The sequence below is a fragment of the Squalius cephalus genome, assembly GCF_949319135.1.
Source record: "Squalius cephalus genome assembly, chromosome: 18".
NCBI lineage: Eukaryota > Metazoa > Chordata > Actinopteri > Cypriniformes > Leuciscidae > Squalius > Squalius cephalus.
In genome coordinates, this window is record NC_137139.1 from 35690127 (window position 1) to 35714710 (window position 24584).

The window sequence follows — 24584 nt, forward strand, 5'->3', positions numbered from 1 at the left end:
GAGCAGCTGCACAGATCATACTCATATTGGGCAAGAACATGCGCTTATTATTATTAAACAACAGACGAGTCCAAGAACGATGATCTCCAGCAAAAACAATGATAATTAGAGCAACTTACGCAAGAAATGCAACCGAAACATCTGGCCAGGTAAACGATACTAGATCATTATTGGATGTTAGAATCACAGCTACACAAGTATAATACTTGAACTCAAGTACAGTAATACTGACGGTTGAACAAAGACCACTAATAAGACAAACAAACCTGTCTAAAGACATTCCCAGCATGCATCTGATTTTCGAAAGCAATGGGAGTCAGCAAATGCAACTACTAGGGATGAACGATATATCGGCCACTGTATCGGTATCGGCCGATATATGCTCATTTTTAATGTTATCGTTATCGGCCCGATAAGAAAATTTGTCAGATATATTAAAGCCGATAAATAATGTATTATTTCCTTCAGCTGAGACTCTTCAGATGCGACTGTTCAACATGATGGCTTTAAATTGCTTAAATGATGATTGGAATCATTTCAAATAGGGAAAATGCAGTAATGTGCCATGATATCGGCTTCATAAAATTATAATGAGAACATCATAATTGTGTTTTGGGACATGGCTTTTAATGATGAAACTTTGAATTTTGTAATCAGGCTCTCAGAAAGTATATACAAATTTGGATTTCGATTTATCGGCCAATATATCGGTTATCGGCTTTCAAATATAAAGAATTATCGGTTATCGGCCAAAATTTGCACTTCGGTGCGTCTCTAGTTGAAATGCTTTAAAAAGCGTTGGCTTTCTGCACACTATTAAGCTCTGGTCTGGTGTAGATCTTCCCTTGCCGATTAACTACAGCTTTTCTTTAAAAGTTAATCTTGAAAACGGTGTGGATAATAACGAATTATTGGTATCAGCCAAAATTTTTCAGTGCATCTCTAGCAATTACACACGACGTGAAGCCCAAACCACATATCTGAGAAACTGAATTACAAGTTGAAATATTTAAACAAAAAACACATAAACTTCTCATGTTTCCACAAGACCTTCAAACAATCTGTTCATGTTTGTTTGGGATTCTTTGCAGGATTGTATAATTCTTCTGGCAAACAAACGGTCACAGAGATACGAGTTTACACTGAGACGACAGAATATCTCTGGTCCGAATTAATGCTTTCAGGACCCGATGTACTAGAAAACAAAAGTTGGCCTGTCTGAGACTGATGGTGTGGTTCATCGCCCGTGTCACTGTGGTTTCCTCTGTTCTCGATAACACTCGTTCAGGAAAACCACTCGACAGCGGTATGTATCCATCACAGTCTGTGGTGATCGCTTCAGCGTAAAACAGCTTAATCTCACCCGTGATGGGCAGAACACACTCTCATCGTTTTGAAAACACATATCCGGTGCAAACACACATCGTTCTGGAGTCCACAGATAATAAACATCACCGGCTCATGCCCTCAAATACACTAATAAACACATTACGTCAACCGGAAGTCTAAAAGAACACGATTTACTTTCTTAACTCATGTTCTGGTCTTATTTTAAAGGATTTATGAGTGCACGTTATTCATTCGGGGAGAAAAATCGTAATGAAATGACTTTCCTTTTTTAGCTGACATTATATTTCTGTGATCAATTCCTCTTGGAGAAAATCAAGTCCTGTTATTCTGAAATAAAACCAAAACTAGAGATGCACACTGATACTAAAGTTCTCCGTCCGATAGTGTGATTTTCTCAAGGCGAGACACTACAGGCAAATTTTTGTTTTTGAGATTTTGGCCTATTTGGCGTTTCATAGAGTTGTTTTAAACTAGTGGAAAGAAAACATGCAAAATACACTGAAGTGTTGCTTTTATTGAACTTTTCTATTTGCGTCTGTAGATTTCGATTATGATACATATCTTTAAAGAGTTTGTCCTCCACTTCAGCAGCAGTTACAAACACCAAAATTTACAGATTTATTCCTGTCTATATTCTGAAGGTTTTTACTGAGGGGTTTGTTCATATATCATTCACCTGGTTTTATACAACAATTTATTCCTAAAAATTGTGAAAATTAATTTTTTTGACAGTATTTTCTGATTTATGCAGTGAGCAAAAGAGAAATCCAAAATCCCATCTGTAAAAACCTTTAACTGTAATATGTCAACAAAATAAAACAAGAATTTTGTATAAAGCTTTATCCAATGTTCAGATTTATGTTCTGGAAATATATGTATATTAGTGCATATTTAAATAGATAATGCCTCAATTGCATATTTAAACATCTCAGAAAACAAAAAATTGTTTGCAATTCTTAAACTAATCAATCAACCGGGGAAGTATGATGATATCTATTATTTAGACGCATTGATGCAATGTGCAAAAAAACCCCAAAAAACTATTATGTATATTCAGAACAGCAGTTTTGAAACTAGGGTCCGTGGAAATGTTGAGAAAAATTACTCTTATTCTAATAAAAAAATGAAAAGAAAAAAGAAAGAAGAAGAAGAAAAAAGATTTAACTAACTTCGATTACAAAAAAAAATATATATATGCACACACACATACATAAACACACACACACATATATATATATATATGTGTATATGTATATATGTATACATGTATATATATATATATATATATATATATATATATATATACACACACACACATACACATTTATACACATACACATGATTAGAAGAAATAGATTTTGATTTAAATAATAAACAAATAAAACAAATTTCTTTTTTATAAAATACCATAATAAAATATATTAGTCAATAGAAAAAAATGCAATGACGTAATGCAAAAGAAACAAATTACAAATACTATTTTAGCACAAAAGTTAATCTGTGTCCTCAAATTTCATAAAGAAATCGCATGAAATTGTGCACGGAAATCCTGGATAACCTACTACATTTGACAAAATGTGCAGTAAAACTATCCCACAATGCAGTTGACCTTCCTTTTGCATTAAATAACTGAACAAGAAAAATAGTGAAGGTTAGTTTCCAGCTGACAAAATAACTGGTTTACACCGAGACGATAACGGTATCGCTTTAAAACTTAAAGGAGAACTCCGGTCAATTTTAACATTGAGCTCATTTTATTGTACATTTGGAGTGCTGTCAATACAGAGAACAACTACAAAAATAGGTGTTGCCTACACCGAGTTATTCTATTTTTAAAATTTGCACCCTGTTGACTTCAATGGGGCAAGTACTAAACCTGCTTTTAGGCTCTTAACATCCTTGATGTGTCATTACAAGTGCACAGAAAATGTGAGTGATTCCTTCTGAGTGAACACGAGTGGATCTGACTGCAGTAGATGTGAAAGATATGTATAAAAATGATGTTATTTAAGCCAGCGCAAATACCTGTTTACATCCTGTTTTTCGGTTGGAGTCCAAAGTAGTCGATTGCCGAGTTCACGCGCGTGATCAAAGGTAACTAAACCTATGCGCGTGAACTCGGCAATCGACTACTTTGGACTCCAACCGGAAAAAAGGATGTAAACAGGTATTTGCGCTGGCTTAAATAACATCATTTTTATACATATCTTTCACATCTACTGCAGTCAGATCCACTCGTGTTCACTCAGAAGGAATCACTCACATGACCTGTAATGACACATCAAGGATGTTAAGAGCCTAAAAGCAGGTTTAGTACTTGCCCCATTGAAGTCAACAGGGTGCAAATTTTAAAAAGAGGATAACACGGTGTAGGCAACACCGATTTTTGTCGTTGTTCTCTGTATTGACAGCACTCCAAATGTACAATAAAATGAGCTCAATGTTAAAATTGACCGGAGTTCTCCTTTAAGAGTTTTCAAAAATGCATTAAAGTTTTCTTTTTTCAGTTAAAAACGGCGTCGTGTAAACGACCCCTAAATGTGCATCATTAACAAAAACAGACTTAAAAACAGGCAACATTCACAAACAGATGCAGAAGTTTATTAAAGAAGCACGTGGCTTAAAAATACTTCTACAGAAATACACAAATGTTTGCCAAAAAAAGCATGTCGGAATAAAAAAATGAAATAAAAAATGCTGTGAATGTGCTCTTGCTGTGAATGCAGGCAAAGAAATTTTGTTATATATAAAATTGATATTCACATAAATCAAGACAAAAACAAATAATTTGAACAACTACTTCAACATTATTTCCTGAGGTTGATAACAGAACGTTCAGCATTTCATGAGTTCTGCAAAAGCGTGAGCTTTGTCCGTCTCTATGAACACAATGACGTGTGAAGCCTGATATCACTTATCAGCGTTATATAGATTTATAACTTAGAAACATCAGTCGTCAAAACAGTCCGTTTCCTCGGCAACCGTTACCGCTGTTGTCTTAATCTGGTGTCATTTCTGAAGTCTTATCAACTACGGTCTGATTATCAGGATCGTTCTGTGACCCTCACTAGAACAAACACTGCAAACAATGCTTTTCTTAGTGTTTTTGTCTTGTCTTGAGGGCTTTGGTATGGAAGCTTGTTTCCGCCACAGAATAAAACATTTTAAAAGTTAATTGCGACTTTTTATCTCACAATTGCGAGTTTACATCTTTACACAATTGCGAGATATAAAGTAAGAACTGCGTGAAATTAAGTCACAATTGCATCTTATAAAGTCAGAATTCTGACTTTTTTTTCTCGCAATTGCGACTTTATAACACATAATTGTGAGTTTATATCTCGCAATTCTGACATCTTTTCTCAGATTTGTGATATAAAGTCCAATTCTAAGGAAAAAGCATTTTTTATACCTCAGAATAGTTTATATCTCACAATTCTGACTTTATAACACGCAATTGCGACTTTATATCATGCAATTCTGACTTTATATCTCCCAATTGCGTATTATAAAGTCAGAATTGCGAGATATAAACATGCAATTCTGAGAAAAAAAGTCAGAATTTCAAGTATATTTCTCGCAATTGCGAGTTTATATCTCATAATTCTGACTTTATAACACGCAATTGCGACTTTATATCACGTAATTCTGAACCGTGAAGATGTAAACTCGCAATTGTGAGAAAAAAAGTCAGAATTGTCAGATTAAAAAGTCGCAATTACCTTTTTTATTTTTCACTCTGTGGCGGAAACAAGCTTCCATACTTCGGCGCTACACTAGTGTAACATCTGCACTAATGTGACTTTCACTGGAGATAATGTTACTTGCATCATGCGTGTTTTTCTGGCCTTCGGTTTTGCTTGCATCAGAACGATCACATGATGAACTCTGACTTCCGTCGACGCACGTTTGACTGGAGTCATGCTGAGCCTCGATCTCTTGCTGTGCAACACTATCACCATTTTTGTTTTCATCAGGAAGTCCAGGGACGTTTTGTGAAACGGAAGACTTATTGTCTTCATCAGTGTCCTGACCATCAACATCACCAGAAACCATCATCATTTCTTGCTTTTGGTTGGTTTTAGCCTCCAGAACACTGTTGTGAAGCTCTTCCTCGCCATCGTCATCATCCTCATCATCATGATGTGTTACTGGCACTTTACTCTCAGTTTCAGCGAGATTCCCATCGTCATCTTCAGTGTCTTCCTCCTCCTGGTCACTCCGAAGCTCTCCGTCCTCCAGCTCTTCGTCTTCTGGCACGACTTTCGGCCTCTCGGACACTCCTGAACGCGGTTTATCCGGGGAACTGGAGACACTCGCTCCGGAACGCTCTGAAACCAGACGAAGAAAGTGCATGTTGGACGTTTGCTTGCTGCATAATAGCACACGACAAAACATGCTTTTCTTAAGCAGTGTTTCTGTCTTGTTTTCAGTCCAAATATCAAACATTTCTTAAATCAAGATGCATTTACTAAAGTAGTAAAATGACATGAGATATTATGTCCTGTTTTCTGGGGAAATAAATAAAAATGAAGTGTGTTTTTGCTTAAAACAAGTAAAATGATCTGCCAATGGGGAGAAAAATAATGTTGTATTATCATGATTTGTTTTATTTACAAATGTAAAAATGTTATTGCATACATACTTACGATAATTAATAATATTAATAATATGATTAATTTAAAATCTAATATGAATTAAATACTGAAAATGTGTAGTTGCTGTAATAAACTAAACTAAGTAATAAACTTAAGTAAAATAAGGGGTAAATAATGCTGTATAAATATGCAAAAAAGAATGAATGAAAAATTTCTCAATTATTTAGAACCTAAAAAATGTTCCTCATGCAAAATATAATTTTTTATATAATTTATCATTAATAATATTATTATTTTAACACGTCTAATATTCATTAAAGAGTGAAAATGTATCGTAAGTGCTAAAATTATTTAAAGTATTATCTTTAAAAAAGGTTTAAAAAAAAAAGAAAAATCAAAATTATTTAGAAACCTAAAAATGTTCCTCATGCAAAATATAATTAATAATATAATTTATCATGAATAATATATTATTATTTTAACACATCTAATATTAATTCAATACTGAACATTTTTATTAATTGCTAAAATTATGTCAAGTTTTATCTTTAAAAAAGCAAAATAAGGGGTAAATAATGCTCTATAAAAATGCAAAAATGTTTATAATTGATAAAGAAACAATTAATAATATAATTTATCATTATTATTAATTAAACATCTTCTATTAATTAAATACTGATTTTTTTTTAGTAATTGCTAGAATTAAGTATTAAACTTAACAAAAAAAGTTAAATGAGGGGTAAATAATGCTCTATAAGTATGCAAAAGTTATAATAAATGCATTTAATATTGAATGAATGAATAAAGCATGTTTTCTGCTTGTGATGTACGATATCCTCCATGTGCACATGTGCATGTGTGTGTTTAGTGTTTTGTGTGTTTCGTACCCGGTGTGTGAGCGAGGAACTCCTGACTGTGCTGTTTCAGAACCACAAAGACTTCTGGGTATTCCACGATAGTCTTGTGCATCAGGTTTTCCTGCAGACTTTTCTTCAGGTCAAGCTCGAGAAACCTGCCAAAAACAACACCGACAAATGAAGTCACATTTTACAACACAGACAAGAATATCTGGAGATTTCAATCAGCCTTTTGAATGATATTTGAATCTTTTCAACATTGATAATTGAAAAATGTCTCAAAATTATTTAGGAACCTAAAAATGTTCCTCATGCAAAATATAATAAACAATATAATTTATCATTAATAATATTTGATTATTTTAACACATCTAATGTTAATTAAATATAGAAAGTTTGAGCATCAAATCATCATATTAGACATTTTTTTTTCCTTTCTTAAATGTGTATATTATATTATATTTGTGTGTATTATCTTAAGTGTGTATATTTAGGATTTGTATTTAGATGTTTAGTACAGCACTTTGGTCAGTCGTGTGGCTGTTTTTAAATGTGCTTTATAAAACTTGTAACTTTATTTATTAAACTTCGATCATGTGACACAGAAGACTGGAGTAATGATGCTGAAAATTCTGCTTTGATCACAGGAATAAATTACACTTTACTGTATATTCACATAGAAAACAGCTGTTTTACATCAGAATAATATTTCATAATTTTTGATCAAATAAATGCAGCTTTGGTGAGCAGAAGAGATGTTACCACACTGATTAATCATGAATGTAATTATATTAGTTGTAATATTAGTGCATCTCGGTGTTGACGTTCTCCTCTTCCAGAACATTCCCATGACATCATGTTTGGAGGAACGACAGGAATCTCCATAAACATCAACCGGAGGCTAAAACTCACGGCTGGAAACTCGTTTAACATGAATCAGGAACAGCTTTAACACACACCGAGGCCTTTCACTCTCTCTCTCGTGACATCAGCGAATCCGTCAGGAATCGAGAGCCTCGTAAATCAGGGATTCGGAATCCGTGAAGAACACAGACGCTTTCATACGCTGTTGATGAACATGCAGGCAACAGATCCTCACACACTCCTTCTGTTTCACAGATCCTCACACACTCCTTCTGTTTTACAGATCCTCACACACTCCTTCTGTTTCACAGGCCAAAACAAAGAGGCAAAAACTCACCGCGAAGGAAAACAGGCTGGGCCGAGCCAAACCTTCCCTGAGGAACTCAACTCTTAAAACTCAACTCTCTCAACTCTTAAAACTCAACTCTCTCAAAACTCAACTCTCTCAACTCTTAAAACTCAACTCTCTCAAAACTCAACTCTCTCAAAACTCAACTCTCTCAACTCAACTCTCAAAATTCAACTCTCAAAACTCAACTCTCTCAACTCAACTCTCTCAAAACTCAACTCTCAAAATTCAACTCTCTCAAAATTCAACTCTCTCAACTCAACTCTCAAAATTCAACTCTCTCAACTCAACTCTCTCAAAACTCAACTCTCTCAAAACTCAACTCTCTCAAAACTCAACTCTCAAAATTCAACTCTCTCAAAACTCTCAACTCTCTCAAAATTCAACTCTCAAAACTCAACTCTCAAAACTCAACTCTCAAAACTCAACTCTCAAAACTCAACTCTCAAAACTCAACTCTCAAAACTCAACTCTCAAAACTCAACTCTCAAAACTCAACTCACTCTCTCAAAACTCAACTCTCTCAAAACTCTCAACTCTCAAAATTCAACTCTCTCAACTCAACTCTCTCAACTCAACTCTCTCAACTCAACTCTCTCAACTCAACTCTCTCAACACACAACTCTCTCAAAATTCAACTCTCAAAACTCAACTCTCTCAAACCTCTCAACTCTCAAACCTCATCTCTCTCAACTCATCTCTCTCAACTCATCTCTCTCAACTCATCTCTCAAAACTCATCTCTCTCAAAACTCATCTCTCTCAAAACTCATCTCTCTCAACTCATCTCTCTCAACTCAACTCTCTCAAAACACAACTCTTAACTCTCTCAAAACTCAACTCTTAACTCTCTCAAAACTCAACTCTCTCAAAACTCAACTCTCTCAAAAACTCAACTCTCTCAAAACTCAACTCTCTCAAAACTCAACTCTCTCAACTCAACTCTCTCAACTCAACTCTCTCAACTCAACTCTCTCAACTCAACTCTCTCAACTCAACTCTCTCAACTCAACTCTCTCAACTCAACTCTCTCAACTCAACTCTCTCAACTCAACTCTCTCAACTCAACTCTCTCAACACACAACTCTCTTAACTCTCTCAAAACTCAACTCTCTCAAAACTCAACTCCCTCAAAACTCAACTCTCTCAACTCAACTCTCTTAACACACAACTCTCTTAACTCTCTCAAAACAACTCTCTCAAAACTTAACTCTCTCAAAACTACTCAACTCTCTCAACTCAACTCTCTCAACACACAACTCTCTTAACTCTCTCAAAACTCAACTCTCTCAAAACTCAACTCTCTCAAAACTACTCAACTCTCTCAACTCAACTCTCTCAACACACAACTCTCTTAACTCTCTCAAAACTCAACTCTCTAAACTCGACACAACACAAACCTCACTAAGTGTTCAGTTGCATCAGGTTTATGCTCTTTATGAACAGATACTGTGGTGATATAACCTCCTGAAGTCTGTGCAGGAAAGTGTGTGTGTGTGTGTGTGTGTGTGTGTGTGTGTGTGTGTGTGTGTGTGTGTGTGTGTGTGTGTGTGTGTGTGTGTGTGTGTGTGTGTGTATTTATTTATTTATTTATTTATTTATTTATTTTTATATATATATATATATATATATATATATATATATATATATATATATTAGTGGTGGGCCGTTATCGGCGTTAACGCGCTGCGTTAATCTATTCCCCAAGTTGGGTTGGGAGATGGCTATGATGACGCAATCTACCCGCGGCCGCGAGGTAAACCCGGCTGCAACGCATATTCGTCGTCATCTTAAAGGAGAACTCGGCAACTCTAGCGAACTCTAGTCACTTCTTCGCTGATTTTTCCTTTGTTGTCGCATGTTTTCCCCACGATCTCCCCCTACAGCTGTGGGGGGGGCGTATATTTCACAACACGGTCGTAAAAAACTCACTTGCGGCGGCCTCCTCCCCCTCTCTACAGCTGCTCATGTGCGTTTGTTTTGATCGGAGCAAGCCAACTGTATCGTGTGGAGCTATGTCTACCGAGGTGGGTAATCTGGTAATACATGCGTGTGTGTTTATGTCGAATTGCCGTAAAGCAATTCGTGTTTCGCGCTCGTTCTCGCTTCTCACGAGACTTCCAATTTCTATCTTGCCGGGACAGTAGTCCCCAAGTTGCAAGGTTGGTTTTCCACCTGGGAATGCTGGGGGGAGCGGGGAAAGTCACCAATATCACCAGAACAGGTTGTTTAACCATCCAAATGAATTCTAGACAGTTTTATTAAGTTAAAAAAGTTACCAAGTTCTCCTTTAAGTAAACACGGCTGAAAGTGAAAGCTGCAACATCCATTATTTGGACTTGGTTCGGATTTAAGCCGTCCGACAAACAGCAGCAAACTATCCGAGTGTGTGGGGTAAGTTAACGGTTCGGTAAGTTAACACAAGACTAATCCGTTCTACCACCTCAAATTCAAAACGAAACATGATATCACTGAATACCAGCGCGCGCGTATTATTCTCATTCCAATATATCAATATATCTTAGCGTAACGTTAACACATAATCTCTGTCTACGCCCGATTTTAAGAATCGTTGTTGTGTTTCTTTTTAACTGAAAAGAAATCAGTTAGACAATATTATAACTTTAAATTTGGGGTTTCATAAGCTCAAAGCTATAATAAACATTAGACCTACTTAAGATCTCTGCAGCTAGTGTACTTAAATTTTATTTATCTGCAAAATTATGTTGTATACTTGCAGTTTTGCACAATATATGTTCTCAAAACTACATATACCCTTTAAAAAAAAATACATTTAGCAGTTGTTTAGCAGGGTCTGTGTAACCTGTTCTGAAATGGTTTTATTATAATATACTGTAGGCCTATATCGTTATTGCAAGAGGCTGCAATGTATATCACAATATAGATTTTAGGCCATATCGCCCATCCCTAATTGATAGCCTATAGTAGTTGATAATAACATAGGCCTATGTTGCCTACGGACGGTAACAGTACAGTAGTAATCTTTTACAGTCTATGAGTAGAACAGCTTTCTCAAGCAGTTTGTGATGCATTTTGGAAACAGGAGATGAGCCCCTGGTCTAATGCGCCACCTGGCTTGAGAAACCCGTTCTTTTATAGTCATTATTTGGGTAGCACACATATTCTGAATGCGTTCGGAAGAATTCAAATGAGCCATTTTAATCTAGATTAATCTAGATTAATTTCAAAATTAATCTAGATTAATCTAGATTAAAAAAATTAATCTATGCCCACCTCTAATATATATATATATATATATATATACATATATATGTCTGTGTGTGTGTGTTGGAGCCACAGGTATGTCTCAACCACAACCACAGGTATGTTCCCAGATTTTAAGTGGAAAACAGTCATTTTAGCCGAGCAACTCCATAATCTAATCTATTTTAATCTTGTGTTCTTTTGTGCACAAACATTCAATTTTAAAAACTAGTGAGCTGTCAGAAAATTCCATTACAGATGTGTGTGCGTGTGTGTGTGTGTGTGTGTGTGTGTGTGTGTGTGTGTGTGTGTGTGTGTGTGTGAGAGAGAGAGTGAGGGAGGTTTAGGGCAGTTTTACTAGCGGTCAAGAGTTTGGAGAATCAAGAGAATTCAAATGTATTCATTCATTACATTTTATATATATTTTACAAATTTACAAATATACAAATTTTATTAAATAACAAAATTAAATATAAATAAGTCCTTAATAAAGCTAAAATAAAAATCATCCGAGGAGGATTAGTCAATATGACGATAATAAATATATTTTACATTATATATAAATATATCATTTTTCATTCATATTCATGCAATCTCTGAGCTGCATAATTTTTTTTTTTTGTAATGTCTATCCAATGCTTTTCGCATCAAACAATTAACTGGGTAATTTCTAAGCCAAAATTTATGTGCAATTAATTTGTGATTAATTCGATTAAAAATGAATGGCTTGACAGAAAACACTGAAGCCACTGATCCAGGATCAGTTCAGGCTCAAATGCGTCTCTGACAGGAAAACAAAATCGTCTCTCTGATGAGTCCCGAAGCGATAAAACTGCGTAACTCCAGGGGAATTTATGAGCAGTGATGTCATTCCCATAAAGCATTTTGTGTCGATTTCATACAAGGAGGAATAAATCAAGGAGAGGGTTTCAGCCAATCGAAAGCCTCCGTTCTCTCTGGGTACGTTTAAGTTCTTACCAAAGACACTATAAAACACACACATCACTCAAGTGGCATTTACAAGGACAGGAAGCCGAAAACACACGTCACATGCTAAGATTAGGGCCTAAAGCGATGAGAACATCAACAAAATCTTGATCCACAACAGGTTTACACACATCCAAGGTCAAAAACACTTTATTTATGACGCACATCAACTCTTCTCTTACAGTGTCTGAAACGCTTCGATCAAAGATTCAGTCTCTCTAAGCCCCGCCTCTCTGAGAGCTGCTCTGCTCTGATTGGTCAGAAAGCAAACGCTCATTATCATATCTGAATCTCAGTGATACGAACAGTAACGATGGCGTGGGTTTTACCGTATCAATCTCATCAAAGTGGATTTGCTTTGGCAGCAGAAAACAGCTTTTGATTTGACTGCTAAAATATTGAATTTTTACACCAAATTTGATTTATTTGGTATTTATTTTAGAGCTTCTTGCTTAATTAAACATGCAACATAATCTGGTCACTTTCTGGAACCCAATAAACACTCCACACACTCTAAAAATTGCTGATTGTTTCAACATATTTTTGGGTCAAATATGGACAGACCCAACCGTTGGTTTAAAATGTGAAATTAAATGTTTAACCTAACAATTGGGTTTGTCTATATTTAATCCAAACATGGGTTGAAACAACCCAGCATTTTTTTAGAGTGCCGAGATGCGGTAGAAGAACCATTTTCGGTTCCACAAAGAACCTTTCAGTGATCAGCTTCTAAAAGAGCCATGTTTTATTAGTGTGAAGAACGTTTAATAATCCTTTTCCACTATAAAGAACTGTTTGTGCGATGGAAAGCTTTCCTGGAGCTCAAACAGTAGAGCGTTGGTGCTTGCAACGCCAAGGTCATGGGTTCGATTCCCAGGGAGAGCAAGAACTGATAAGATGGTAAATGTGTACCTTCATGTCTTCTCGACATGAACAACATGAACCACACTCTTCCAGTCTAGAGATAGAGAGAGAGATAGAGAGATAGATAGATAGATAGATAGATAGAGAGAGAGATAGAGATAGAGAGACAGATAGAGAGATAGATAGATAGAGAGAGATAGATAGAGAGATAGAGAGATAGACAGAGAGATAGATAGATAGATAGAGAGAGAGAGAGAGAGAAAGAGAGAGAGATAGAGATAGAGAGATAGACAGAGAGATAGAGATAGAGAGAGATAGATAGACAAATAGAGAGACAGATAGAGAGAGAGAGAGAGACGGAGATATACACAGAGAGAGAGATAGACAGAGAGAGATAGAGACAGATAGAGTGACAAATAGAGAGATAGAGAGATAGACAGAGAGACAAATAGAGATAGAGAGAGAGATAGAGAGACAGATAGAGTGACAAATAGAGAGATAGACAGATAGAGAGAGAGATAGACAGATAAAGAGATAGACAGATAGAGAGACAGATAGAGAGACAGATAGAGAGACAGATAGAGAGATAGAGAGAGATAGAGAGAGATAGAGAGATAGATAGAGAGATAGATAGATAGAGAGAGAGAGAGATAGATAGATAGAGAGAGATAGATAGAGAGATAGATAGACAGATAGATAGATAGAGAGATAGACAGATAGATAGATAGATAGATAGAGAGAGAGAAATAGATAGATAGAGAGATAGACAGATAGATAGAGAGATAGACAGATAGAGAGAGAGAGAGATAGACAGATAGAGAGAGAGAGATAGATTCTCGTACCTGAGAGAGTTGTGTTGTTGCTCTGCCTTCAGGAACACTCTGATCTCCTCACGAGGGCTGTGGACGTAGAGCTTTAACCTGGAAACACATGCGTGAGATCAGACAAACTCTGCAAACACACAGTGTTAAACATCACACTATATATCACGATACACATATCGCACCGGCCTGCAATAACTGCGGTCATGAAGAGAAAATCACTCGCTGCTCTCGGCTGAATAACTTTTGCAGCTTTAATAAAGAATCAGTATATATTTAATTCATACAGTGAAAACTAAGTGTTTTATTTTTACATTTGATTATTCAGTTTGTGTTAATAACCCGAAATAATCAGGTTATCCTACTAATAACAGTAGGATAACCTGAACCCCTGAACCCCGAGGTTTACAAATAACACTTCTTATATACAGTGAAACACTGATGTTCACTGTCAGAACTTTAGGGATGTTTTCTAGTCACAAAAAGAGAAAGAAAGAAAAACTTATAAAGTAGGTTATATAATTTTAAATATATTTGAAAGATAATTTAAGTTTATTTTACACACTTTAAGCATTATCGTATCGCACACCGAATATCGCATTAATGAGTTATCGCATATTGTATTTTTCTTCAATATCAAGCAGCCCTACATCATACTGTTGTGTGTGTGTGTGTGTGTGTGTGTGTGTGTGAGTGAGACGTAATTAGGCACTTTCTGAAGGTGGTGATGTGTGTGTTTGGAAGGAAAGACGTGTAAAGAGGAAAACAGGCACGACACATTTTACTGACATAACGTGAGTAAATCTGGATACTGGAATATACATTAAAACAGGAAACAGTGTCAGGCTGGATTTCATGTCGACTCTATTAGAGAATATACACGTCATGCCTGATCAAACTAGATGCTTTGGTAAGTTTGGACTCATTTGACTGAATTTATGCTTCTCGCGATCTTAAAAGGCCTCTGCTGAAATGTTTAAAATGAGATAAATATCAATTATGCCTAAATATGAATTAAATATTAAAATGTAGAAGTTGTAAGGCCTGATGAATCATTTTATTTTTTCCCCAAATTATTATTTTTTTTTTTACCATTTTTTTGGATTACGATTTAATGGTTAAATTACATTTTACTAATAAAAATATATATAATTAATTGAAATCATGTAATAAATACAATTTAACAAAAATGTATTAAACGTTTAACAAAAATTTACATTTTTAGGGCCCTATTTTTTCCCCCGAAAATTCTGTTTTAATGGTTACATTAAAGTTTTACAATCATGACACGCATATAATAACAATTATATTTTGCAATTATATACAACAATTGATTTCAATTAGATTTATTTCAATGATTTATTTAAATTAAGAATCAAAAAGCATGTTTAATAAATTTAATTGAAAAAACTTTAACAATTTAATAATATATATTACTATTTTAGGGCCCAATGAAATGTTATAATTTCTCAGAAAATGCTTTCATGCAAACATAAATTTAAATATAATCGCACATTTTCTGGATTTATGATTTGAGTAATTAGCATTATTTAAGAGTTTTCTTCACTGCACTGTTACTCTAACGTGGAAAATAGTCCGAATAGAGAATAAGAATATGCATCCAAACTCTTGACCGCGAGTGAAACTGCCCTAAACCTCTCTCACACACTCACTCACACACACACACACACACACACACACACACACACACACACACACACACACACACACACACACACACACACACACACACACACACACACACACCAGTGTCCGCCAGCTCAACCCGCAGTGACGCCTCTCCATTGTGTTCCTGAAGCTGATGGTTATCTTGATAAAACCCATCATTCATTTCAACCCATTACTGGAGCCGAACCCGACAGTGTTCATCAGCGGAGGATCCAAAGCACACAAACACACTCGTGTGGAAGCGTGGAACATGTCCTGACAGCCGATTCCTGACACCCAAACAATGCATTCGCTGCTCTCGAGGTTGCGTAACAAGCGGAGACGACGGGAAAAAAGGGTTTGGACGTGAAGCTGAATCATTCATACACACTCTGTTCTGGAAAAGGTTAATTCGATGTTTTCCAGACACAATTAACTCTCATCTATATTCTCAGAAAGAGATATGGAGTTAAAATGGTCTCATTTACAAAATACATTATTCACACTTTATATTCACTGTACAGAATTCATATTCACAAAACACTAAAATGCACAACCAAAATGTACATCCATGGAAAACACAGTTCATCAATACACTAGTATGTTTGCACATTTCTTAATGTTTCTGCAAATACAAATGGATTGTTTGATCTGCATCTAAAAAAAAAAAGAAAAAGAAAGAAATCGTCGTGTGTGTGTGTGTGTGTGTGTGGATCACATTCTTTTCAGCCAATCAGATGCGAGTTTTCAATCTAATCATAATACGCTCAATGCTGTGACTCAAGAAGCATAAATGTGCATTAGTGTTTATAACAACATCAAGCCTTTCCTAATGTTAGACTTCATTATAAAAAAAAAAAAAAAAAAATTCTGTGATTATGAATTATGAGCAGCGTTATTTTGATATTATAATTTTTTGAATTGTTGTTTGTTTTTATTTTAGTTTTTTTTTTAGGTTTATTGTTTAAAATTTTAGGCCAAGTTTTATGAAGTTTTACATCACTTTAAATGAAATTAAAAACGTTACCTCAAATGAAAAATAATATATATATATAATATATATGTATATTTTATTTTATTTCAAGTAACGGAAATCTTTTTTTATGGTTTTAGTTTGCTATAATAACCCTGATTATGAGTTTGTAAATTGCAAATATTTAAAGCAAGATATTGAAAAAAACTTCACGATTCGATTTTATTTCGATTCACAAGCTTATGATTCGATTCAGTTCCAAGTTTTCGAGCTAACTAGCAGTTAGCTCAGCCTCAGTCGCCCACAGACGCATACGCCACTCAACATGTGAAACACTTCAAGTCGTAATCTGTAACTACTCATCCATTTTCTTGCGAGTGCCGTCAAGATTACTCTCTGGTGCCACGAGACTCCGCCCACACGCTGTTCTGATTGGCTGACTCCGCCCACACGCTGTTCTGATTGGCTGACTCCGCCCACACGCTGGTCTGATTGGCTGACTCCGCCCACACGCTGTTCTGATTGGCTGACTCCGCCCACACACTGTTCTGATTGGCTGACTCCGCCCACACGTTGTTCTGATTGTCTGACTCCACCCACACCCTGTTCTGATTGTCTGACTCCGCTAACACGCTGTTCTGATTGGCTGACTCCGCCCACACACTGTTCTGATTGGCTGACTCCACCCACACACTGTTCTGATTGGCTGACTCCACCCACACACTGTTCTGAGTGGCTGACTCCGCCAACACGCTGTTCTGAGTGGCTGACTCCGCCAACACGCTGTTCTGATTGGCTGACTCCGCCCACACGCTGTTCTGATTGGCTGACTCAGCCCACACGCTGTTCTGATTGGCTGACTCCACCCACACGCTGTTCTGATTGGCTGACTCCGCCCACACGCTGTTCTGATTGGCTGACTCTGCCCACACGCTGTTCTGATTGGCTGACTCAGCCCACACGCTGTTCTGATTGGCTGACTCAGCCCACACGCTGTTCTGATTGGCTGACTCTGCCCACACACTGTTCTGATTGGCTGACTCCGCCCACACGCTGTTTAAAAAAAAAAAATTCTGTGATTATGAATTATGAGCAGCGTTATTTTGATATTATAATTTTTTGAATTGTTGTTTGTTTTTATTTTAGTTTTTTTTTTAGGTTTATTGTTTAAAATTTTAGGCCAAGTTTTATGAAGTTTTACATCACTTTAAATGAAATTAAAAACGTTACCTCAAATGAAAAATAATATATATATAATATATATGTATATTTTATTTTATTTCAAGTAACGGAAATCTTTTTTTATGGTTTTAGTTTGCTATAATAACCCTGATTATGAGTTTGTAAATTGCAAATATTTAAAGCAAGATATTGAAAAAAACTTCACGATTCGATTTTATTTCGATTCACAAGCTTATGATTCGATTCAGTTCCAAGTTTTCGAGCTAACTAGCAGTTAGCTCAGCTTCAGTCGCCCACAGACTCATACGCCACTCAACATGTGAAACACTTCAAGTCGTAATCTGTAACTACTCATCCATTTTCTTGCGAGTGCCGTCAAGATTACTCTCTGGTGCCACGAGACTCCGCCCACACGCTGTTCTGATTGGCTGACTCCGCCCACACGCTGTTCTGATTGGCTGACTCCGCCCACACGCTGTTCTGATTGGCTGACTCCGCCCACACGCTGTTCTGATTGGCTGACTCCGCCCACACGCTGTTCTGATTGGCTGACTCCGCCCACACGTTGTTCTGATTGTCTGACTCCACCCACACCCTGTTCTGATTGTCTGACTCCGCTAACACGCTGTTCTGATTGGCTGACTCCGCCCACACACTGTTCTGATTGGCTGACTCCACCCACACACTGTTCTGATTGGCTGACTCCACCCACACACTGTTCTGAGTGGCTGACTCCGCCAACACGCTGTTCTGAGTGGCTGACTCCGCCAACACGCTGTTCTGATTGGCTGACTCCGCCCACACGCTGTTCTGATTGGCTGACTCAGCCCACACGCTGTTCTGATTGGCTGACTCCACCCACACGCTGTTCTGATTGGCTGACTCCGCCCACACGCTGTTCTGATTGGCTGACTCTGCCCACACGCTGTTCTGATTGGCTGACTCAGCCCACACGCTGTTCTGATTGGCTGACTCAGCCCACACGCTGTTCTGATTGGCTGACTCTGCCCACACACTGTTCTGATTGGCTGACTCCGCCCACACGCTGTTCTGATTTGCTGTTGGTTTTGATTGATTTTTTACGCATCTCGCAGTCGCGTCTAGTGTGGACAGACAAATTATTTGTCGCTGGAATCTTATCGCATCGCGTCTGGTTAGGACACGGTGTTAGGGTTACTTTAAACACACATTAAAGAGTGTCAAAGCAGTATTTATCATTATAAAGTAGACAATTTGAAAACTGAGACTGTTTCGAAGTAACAATTACGATTTATTGGATGAGAGGCGCTACAAAGTTTTGTTCATTCATAGACTGAAAACAGCATAGACTAAAAGATCGATTCTTGGGATTTAAGAATAGATCTCGGTTCATCGAAAGAGAAATCTATATTTTTAACCCAGCCCTAGCAAATAAATAATCTTAGCTTACACATTTGCGAATCATATATTTTAAATAAATTAATTTTGAGACTATTTTAACTCCATACAGAGAAGACCATCAAGTGTAGATGAGAAATCAGCACTAGACCAGCAAGTCTCTAGAGCGGAGTAACACCAGGGACGTGTATTAATACGTTAACTTTCCTTCTTAAAGATGATACTCCACCACTCTAAGCGACTCGTCTGCACATGTTTAATGAGCTACTGTTATATAATCACATGAATCGGCACTGATCTCTGGGGTAAAACTGTTGAACGTCAGCGTTGGATTTCACAATTTACAAAACTATCAAAACTCTCCCTGAAAGATGCCTTGAATCATGAGCAAGTCATCCAAGAGACGCCCAACTCTATTCTAGTGTTGATTCTGTGGCCTATTATCACAGTGTAAAGAGTTTATTTCTAACTCCAGACCACAGCTTCATTTCTGCATTTCGTGGTCTGAGTAAAAGGGCGGACGTTTTTATCTGCAAGTCATAATAATAATAATAATAATAATGTGCTGACCCAAATGGCTCTGAAACCGTTCCATGAAGAAACAATCGCCACTTTCATCATTATGTGGAGAAGTTACTTTTTTCCCCTGGCAGTCGGTCATAAATAAACTCAGAGAACTGACAAAAAGAGCCAGACACAATCTCACTGACTGACAATGCTGCGCTCATGCCACATTTCAGCTGTAAAAAGTCATCGAGATTACATCAGAAATGAGACGCAGGCGACAAGAAATGTGCAAACGCCAGATGTCTGTTGAGATCTATGAGACCTGCGTGTTTTAAAACGGCATCTTCTCACCGGTGCTTCGCCGAGAGAGTCCACGTCCAGCCAGATCAGTGTTAAATCACTGTCAGTATTCATGACTCACTGTCTACACAGGTGCGTTTTCCTGCAGTCTGAGCTCGTCTTAATGGTTTAAAAGGCGAATATAAAGTAATCAGGGTTCGTACAGACACCGTACAATTAAATTCCAGGACTTTCAAGGACTTTTCAAGCACTACTTTTTTGGTTTTCAAGGACTATAATCAGAGATCTCACTTATCAAACAATATCTTTATTATCTCTTAAATTCTAAAAACGGGTAAATAGATAAACTAATAAAACAAAATGGTACAAATAAAGTGCAGCACAAGCAATGACTGCGGAAACTTTAACCATTGAAAGGATCCTATGACAAAGATATCGCTTTCCTTATTCAAACTGATTTTTTCTCCCATGAATATATGATTGAGCTGAAGAATGAAAGCTGTATCATATACTTGGATATTAATGAGCAATATCACACTCATAGCCATAGAAACGCCTCTATATCTACATCAGACGGACTGCAGCGTTAATATTGTGTGAAAAGATTGTTTTATCAATAAAATTAAACACTAATTTCACATATTTTCTTCAATAATTCAAGTAGCTTTTCATAAATATCATAAAGTTTAAGGGTTTTCCAGGACTTAAATTTAAAAAAGTCAAATTCAAGAACTTTAAGCATTTTAAGCAACTTGTACGAACCGGTAATATTATTAATTACAGCTCTCCTATCCGCATGTTGAGTGAGAGCAGAGACGAAATGCAGAGTGCAGATAAAAACAGTAAAAAGCAAACTCAGATTACACAAACCTGCAATAACACACAGGGCCCTATCTCGCACCCAGCGCAACTGACTTTGTACAAGACGCATGAACCCATTCCTATTTTGCACCCGATGCACAGCGGACTTTTCCCTCCACAGACGCACGTCGGTAAATTAGGGAATGAACTTGCGCTCCCGGGGGCGGTTCAGGGAAAAGAGGAGGCGTGTTCCGGCGCAATCGTTCCCTGGTGCTATTTTGCAGTTTCAGAAAACAATTCCTCCACTGACCAGGAGAAACCTCGTCTAAAGTCAGTGTCGTTGCGCATGTTATTCAGATGCTATTTTAAGGGCGCATGCTTGGCCATAATAGCCTGGGTTTCCCCATACTGCCTTGAGCAGCGCGATTTTATTCACGCTGCAAGGTAGTCTGGATACCATGGACTAATTTTTCCCCTGAAATAGGGAACCAATCACAGAACGGGGAGGGAGCAGGAAGACGATGACGAAGTATATGCGACACACCGAAGCAGTTTGTTTATCTATGGATCCAACATGACAGACGTAAAAATATATGCATATTTTTAGGAACACATCTACAAAAATATACCTGTATTTCAAGTTGATAAAATAATTTAAAATCCACATCAGTTTATTTGTGCCGACGCGCCACGCCCTCCCAGGATCTATAACGTTACCAAGGCTACTTCCACTTTTAAAAATGCATCACAACCGCGCGCGCGCGTTCTGCTTGCAGTCGTCAAGATAGATGCTGAGGAGTTGAAGAAAAGAATAGCTAGTGGAGATTGTAAAGTTGTCGACAATACGTCATCAAAAATCAAGTCTAGTGTGTGGGAGAAATTTGGAGTTATCTGAAGAGAATATTGTGAAAGGCTTTGCTGCAAACATTTTCATGTTGGATAGCCGCAAATGTGGAACTTCATCGCCGAGGAAGCACGCAGATAACTGGTAACAAAGCAGCTCTATCAAACGGTATTTTTCATATTTAACACTGTTAGTATGTGTGGTGTGCAGGGTGTGTTTGAACCCAAAATTGTCAGATGTAGGCTAGACGAAATTGCGTGGCATAGTGTTGTAGCCGCGTCTGTTCGATTTGTGTGGTAACGTTATCCATGTTCTTCATGTATCGGCCTTTTGACAGCTTCGGCTGAAGTTGTCCTTAATGGTCGTGTAATAACTTCTGTATGACCTGGCAATAAAAATGTTTGTAAGTGTGTCTATAATGTGATAGTCTAAACTGATTTTATTTCGGGTGCGGGTCGGGTGTCGGTTCTATTTTAAGCGGGTCGGTGCAGATTTTTATTAGTGCTGCTGTTGGAAAACGGGTCTGGTGCGGATTTACAAAATCGGACCCGTGCAGGACTCTCTGGTGTACACATAAATCTCTGACCCATCGTCGTCTTCTTCGTTGAATATCTGTCGCTCTACATACGTCATCTGGTATAATTTGAAACGATTGGCTATGAGCTGCGTACAGGCGCATTTGATAGACATTCGTAGCGCCCAATAAACGGCTCTGGGCATTCGTAAACCACGCCTCAAATACGAGAAAATGTACATGTGGTATCCAGACCACGTCTCAAAGAGAAAGTGGTCTGACGTTAGCCAGGCTATGGCCATAATGTAGCGTGTGCACAACACACACACTTTGCTTCTCTCATCTACACAGATGCAGCAGTTCACATTTTTGCAAATCATACATTATTACAAGGAAAAATATTCCACATGAGGGAAATCATTGTGGTGTCCATGAAGATGTGAAAAATAGGCATACATCTAGCTTACACATTTACCCAAATTATCATACGCCTGTTTAAGCGAAGCTAATCTGGGTGTGTTTCTCCATCCCCAATGTCACTTCTCTGTGTTTTACGGCCCTGACGAGAACGTCGGTCTCCTCGGCTGTGAACCGCTCCTGGCAAATCCGCCGTTATAATAGCAATCCGCCATGGAACAAGCGCGCCTGCTCTTAAAGGGAATGTGACATGACGCTCTGATTGGTTTATTTCACGTTACGCCCAAACCACACCTATGAATAATGAAGCGACTTCAGACCAACACATTTTAGATTTGCCCGAGACCCGCCCACAAAGTTACTTGTGTTTCGCGTTTGATACTTGCGTTTCAGATCGTTAAAATAGGGCCCAATATGTTAAATAATACAAATATACTTTATGTTTTTGCTGTTGACCTTCGATGATCCAATTCAAACATGATAATAAGCAAATGATTATTCTTAATTAACCCAGACGAGCACAAATCGTGTTGATTAAAACACCATTAATCCTGCAGTTCTATGAACCTGTGCATTTAAAGTCAGATAAATGTGGCACTGATGGGGTGTTTGACATACTTTTGTCGTTTGACCGGATCTGATTCTGAAGGATGAATGTAGTCGTTGAGAATCTGATCAAGCCGTTTGTCATCAGGAAACCTTAGGAAAGGGAAAAATCAATTCATGAAAAACAAAAAAAAGAAATAGCTTGCCTTAAAATGAAATTGTCAATATTTACACACCCTGATCCTCATGATTTTGACGCAACATCATGCAGCTCTCGTCCATATAACAGTTCATAGTGACCAAAACACTGTTTTCTGAATCATGACATGAATTGAAACTCTCGTTTCATGGATTTGGAATGTTAAATTGTCATTCTGATGGTCAAGAAAGTGAATACTTACAGAAGGTTTTATTTTTGGCTGAACGATCCCTTTAATAATGCTATTCATAACTATTGGCTTGTCCTTTTTCCCTGTTTTAACGTCTCTGGATTCCATTAATGGTTAAATTACATTTTAGTAATCAAAATGCATGTCTAATCAATTACGAAACCAATACAATTTAATAACTCAATTACAAAACCAATACAATAACAAAACGCATACATTTTTTTTTGAAAATCAAATTCTGTTTTATTTTTCCCAAATTCTGTGTTTTCTGTTTTAATTTTTCTGGATTTCGTTCTAATGGTTTAATTATGTTAATAATCAAAAAGCACGTCCAATCAATTGAATTCATAGAACAATTTAATAGTTTCATTATTGCAGTAATAGGCCCTGTGAAATGTTGTTTTTTGTTGTTGTCTGTTTAAATGTTTCTGGATTTATGATATAATTCAAATTTATATTAAAAAAAAACTGGGTAATTAAATGAAGGTATAAAACATTAACAATTTAATGAATCATTTAAAATGTAATCAAATAAAAAATGAACAATCCATATCACAGTTTGATTATATGTACAGCCCTACTCTTTCCAAATTCGGAGACATTATATTGTACATTACATTTGTATGGCTGGATTCTCTCATCAACCGAAGCACCGCCGAAATACTTTACAAAATACCAAAACAGAAGAGAAGGGCGTTTCATACCTCTCTGAATAAACCACATTGCTCTGAGGAAAATGGATCTTCAGATGCCAGTGGAATCGTCCTTCCCTAAAGGATTAAAACCAGAAAGATATTTCACAACGGAGTTATGGTTCCCAAAACACCATCTAGACCACATACTGCAATATACAAATCAAACCCAACTGTAGTCAGACACCTTCAGCATTTCTCAGTTTATTCGCTATAGTTTAGAAAACGGTAATAAAATATGAGCAGAACTCAGTTGATATTTGACTGGTTTTGTCCGTCCTTCTGTTAGACTGTCTCACACATGAATTATGTTGAATATCTGTCAGCTGTTAAATTTAACTACACAATTAGATAATTCCAGTTTAGCTCAACCAATCACCAAGCAATGCTTCATTGTGTTCAGTCTGTGTGTAAAAAGAGCATTAGCAATTAAAGAAAACACACTTCAGCAACACATGAT

The 24584-nt window shown here is 37.1% G+C and overlaps 1 protein-coding gene across 2 annotated transcripts in view; it reads right to left on the reverse strand.

The window, feature by feature from the left end:
* Positions 1–3882: 3882 nt before the first annotated feature.
* znhit6 (zinc finger HIT-type containing 6) overlaps positions 3883–24584 on the reverse strand; it is a 42148-nt gene continuing 21446 nt past the window's right edge. Inside the window, exons 6-11 of one of the 2 annotated variants that reach the window (XM_079848312.1) lie at positions 24137–24202; positions 23116–23196; positions 13936–14013; positions 6836–6960; positions 5310–5681; positions 3886–4487 (exon numbers count right to left, since the gene is read on the reverse strand). In XM_079848312.1, the coding sequence (XP_079704438.1) occupies positions 4381–4487; positions 5310–5681; positions 6836–6960; positions 13936–14013; positions 23116–23196; positions 24137–24202 (829 nt within the window). In that variant the 3' untranslated portion in view covers positions 3886–4380. Of the gene's footprint in view, positions 5682–6835; positions 6961–13935; positions 14014–23115; positions 23197–24136; positions 24203–24584 lie in introns of both variants that reach the window. The other variant, XM_079848311.1, reaches the window with a different exon arrangement.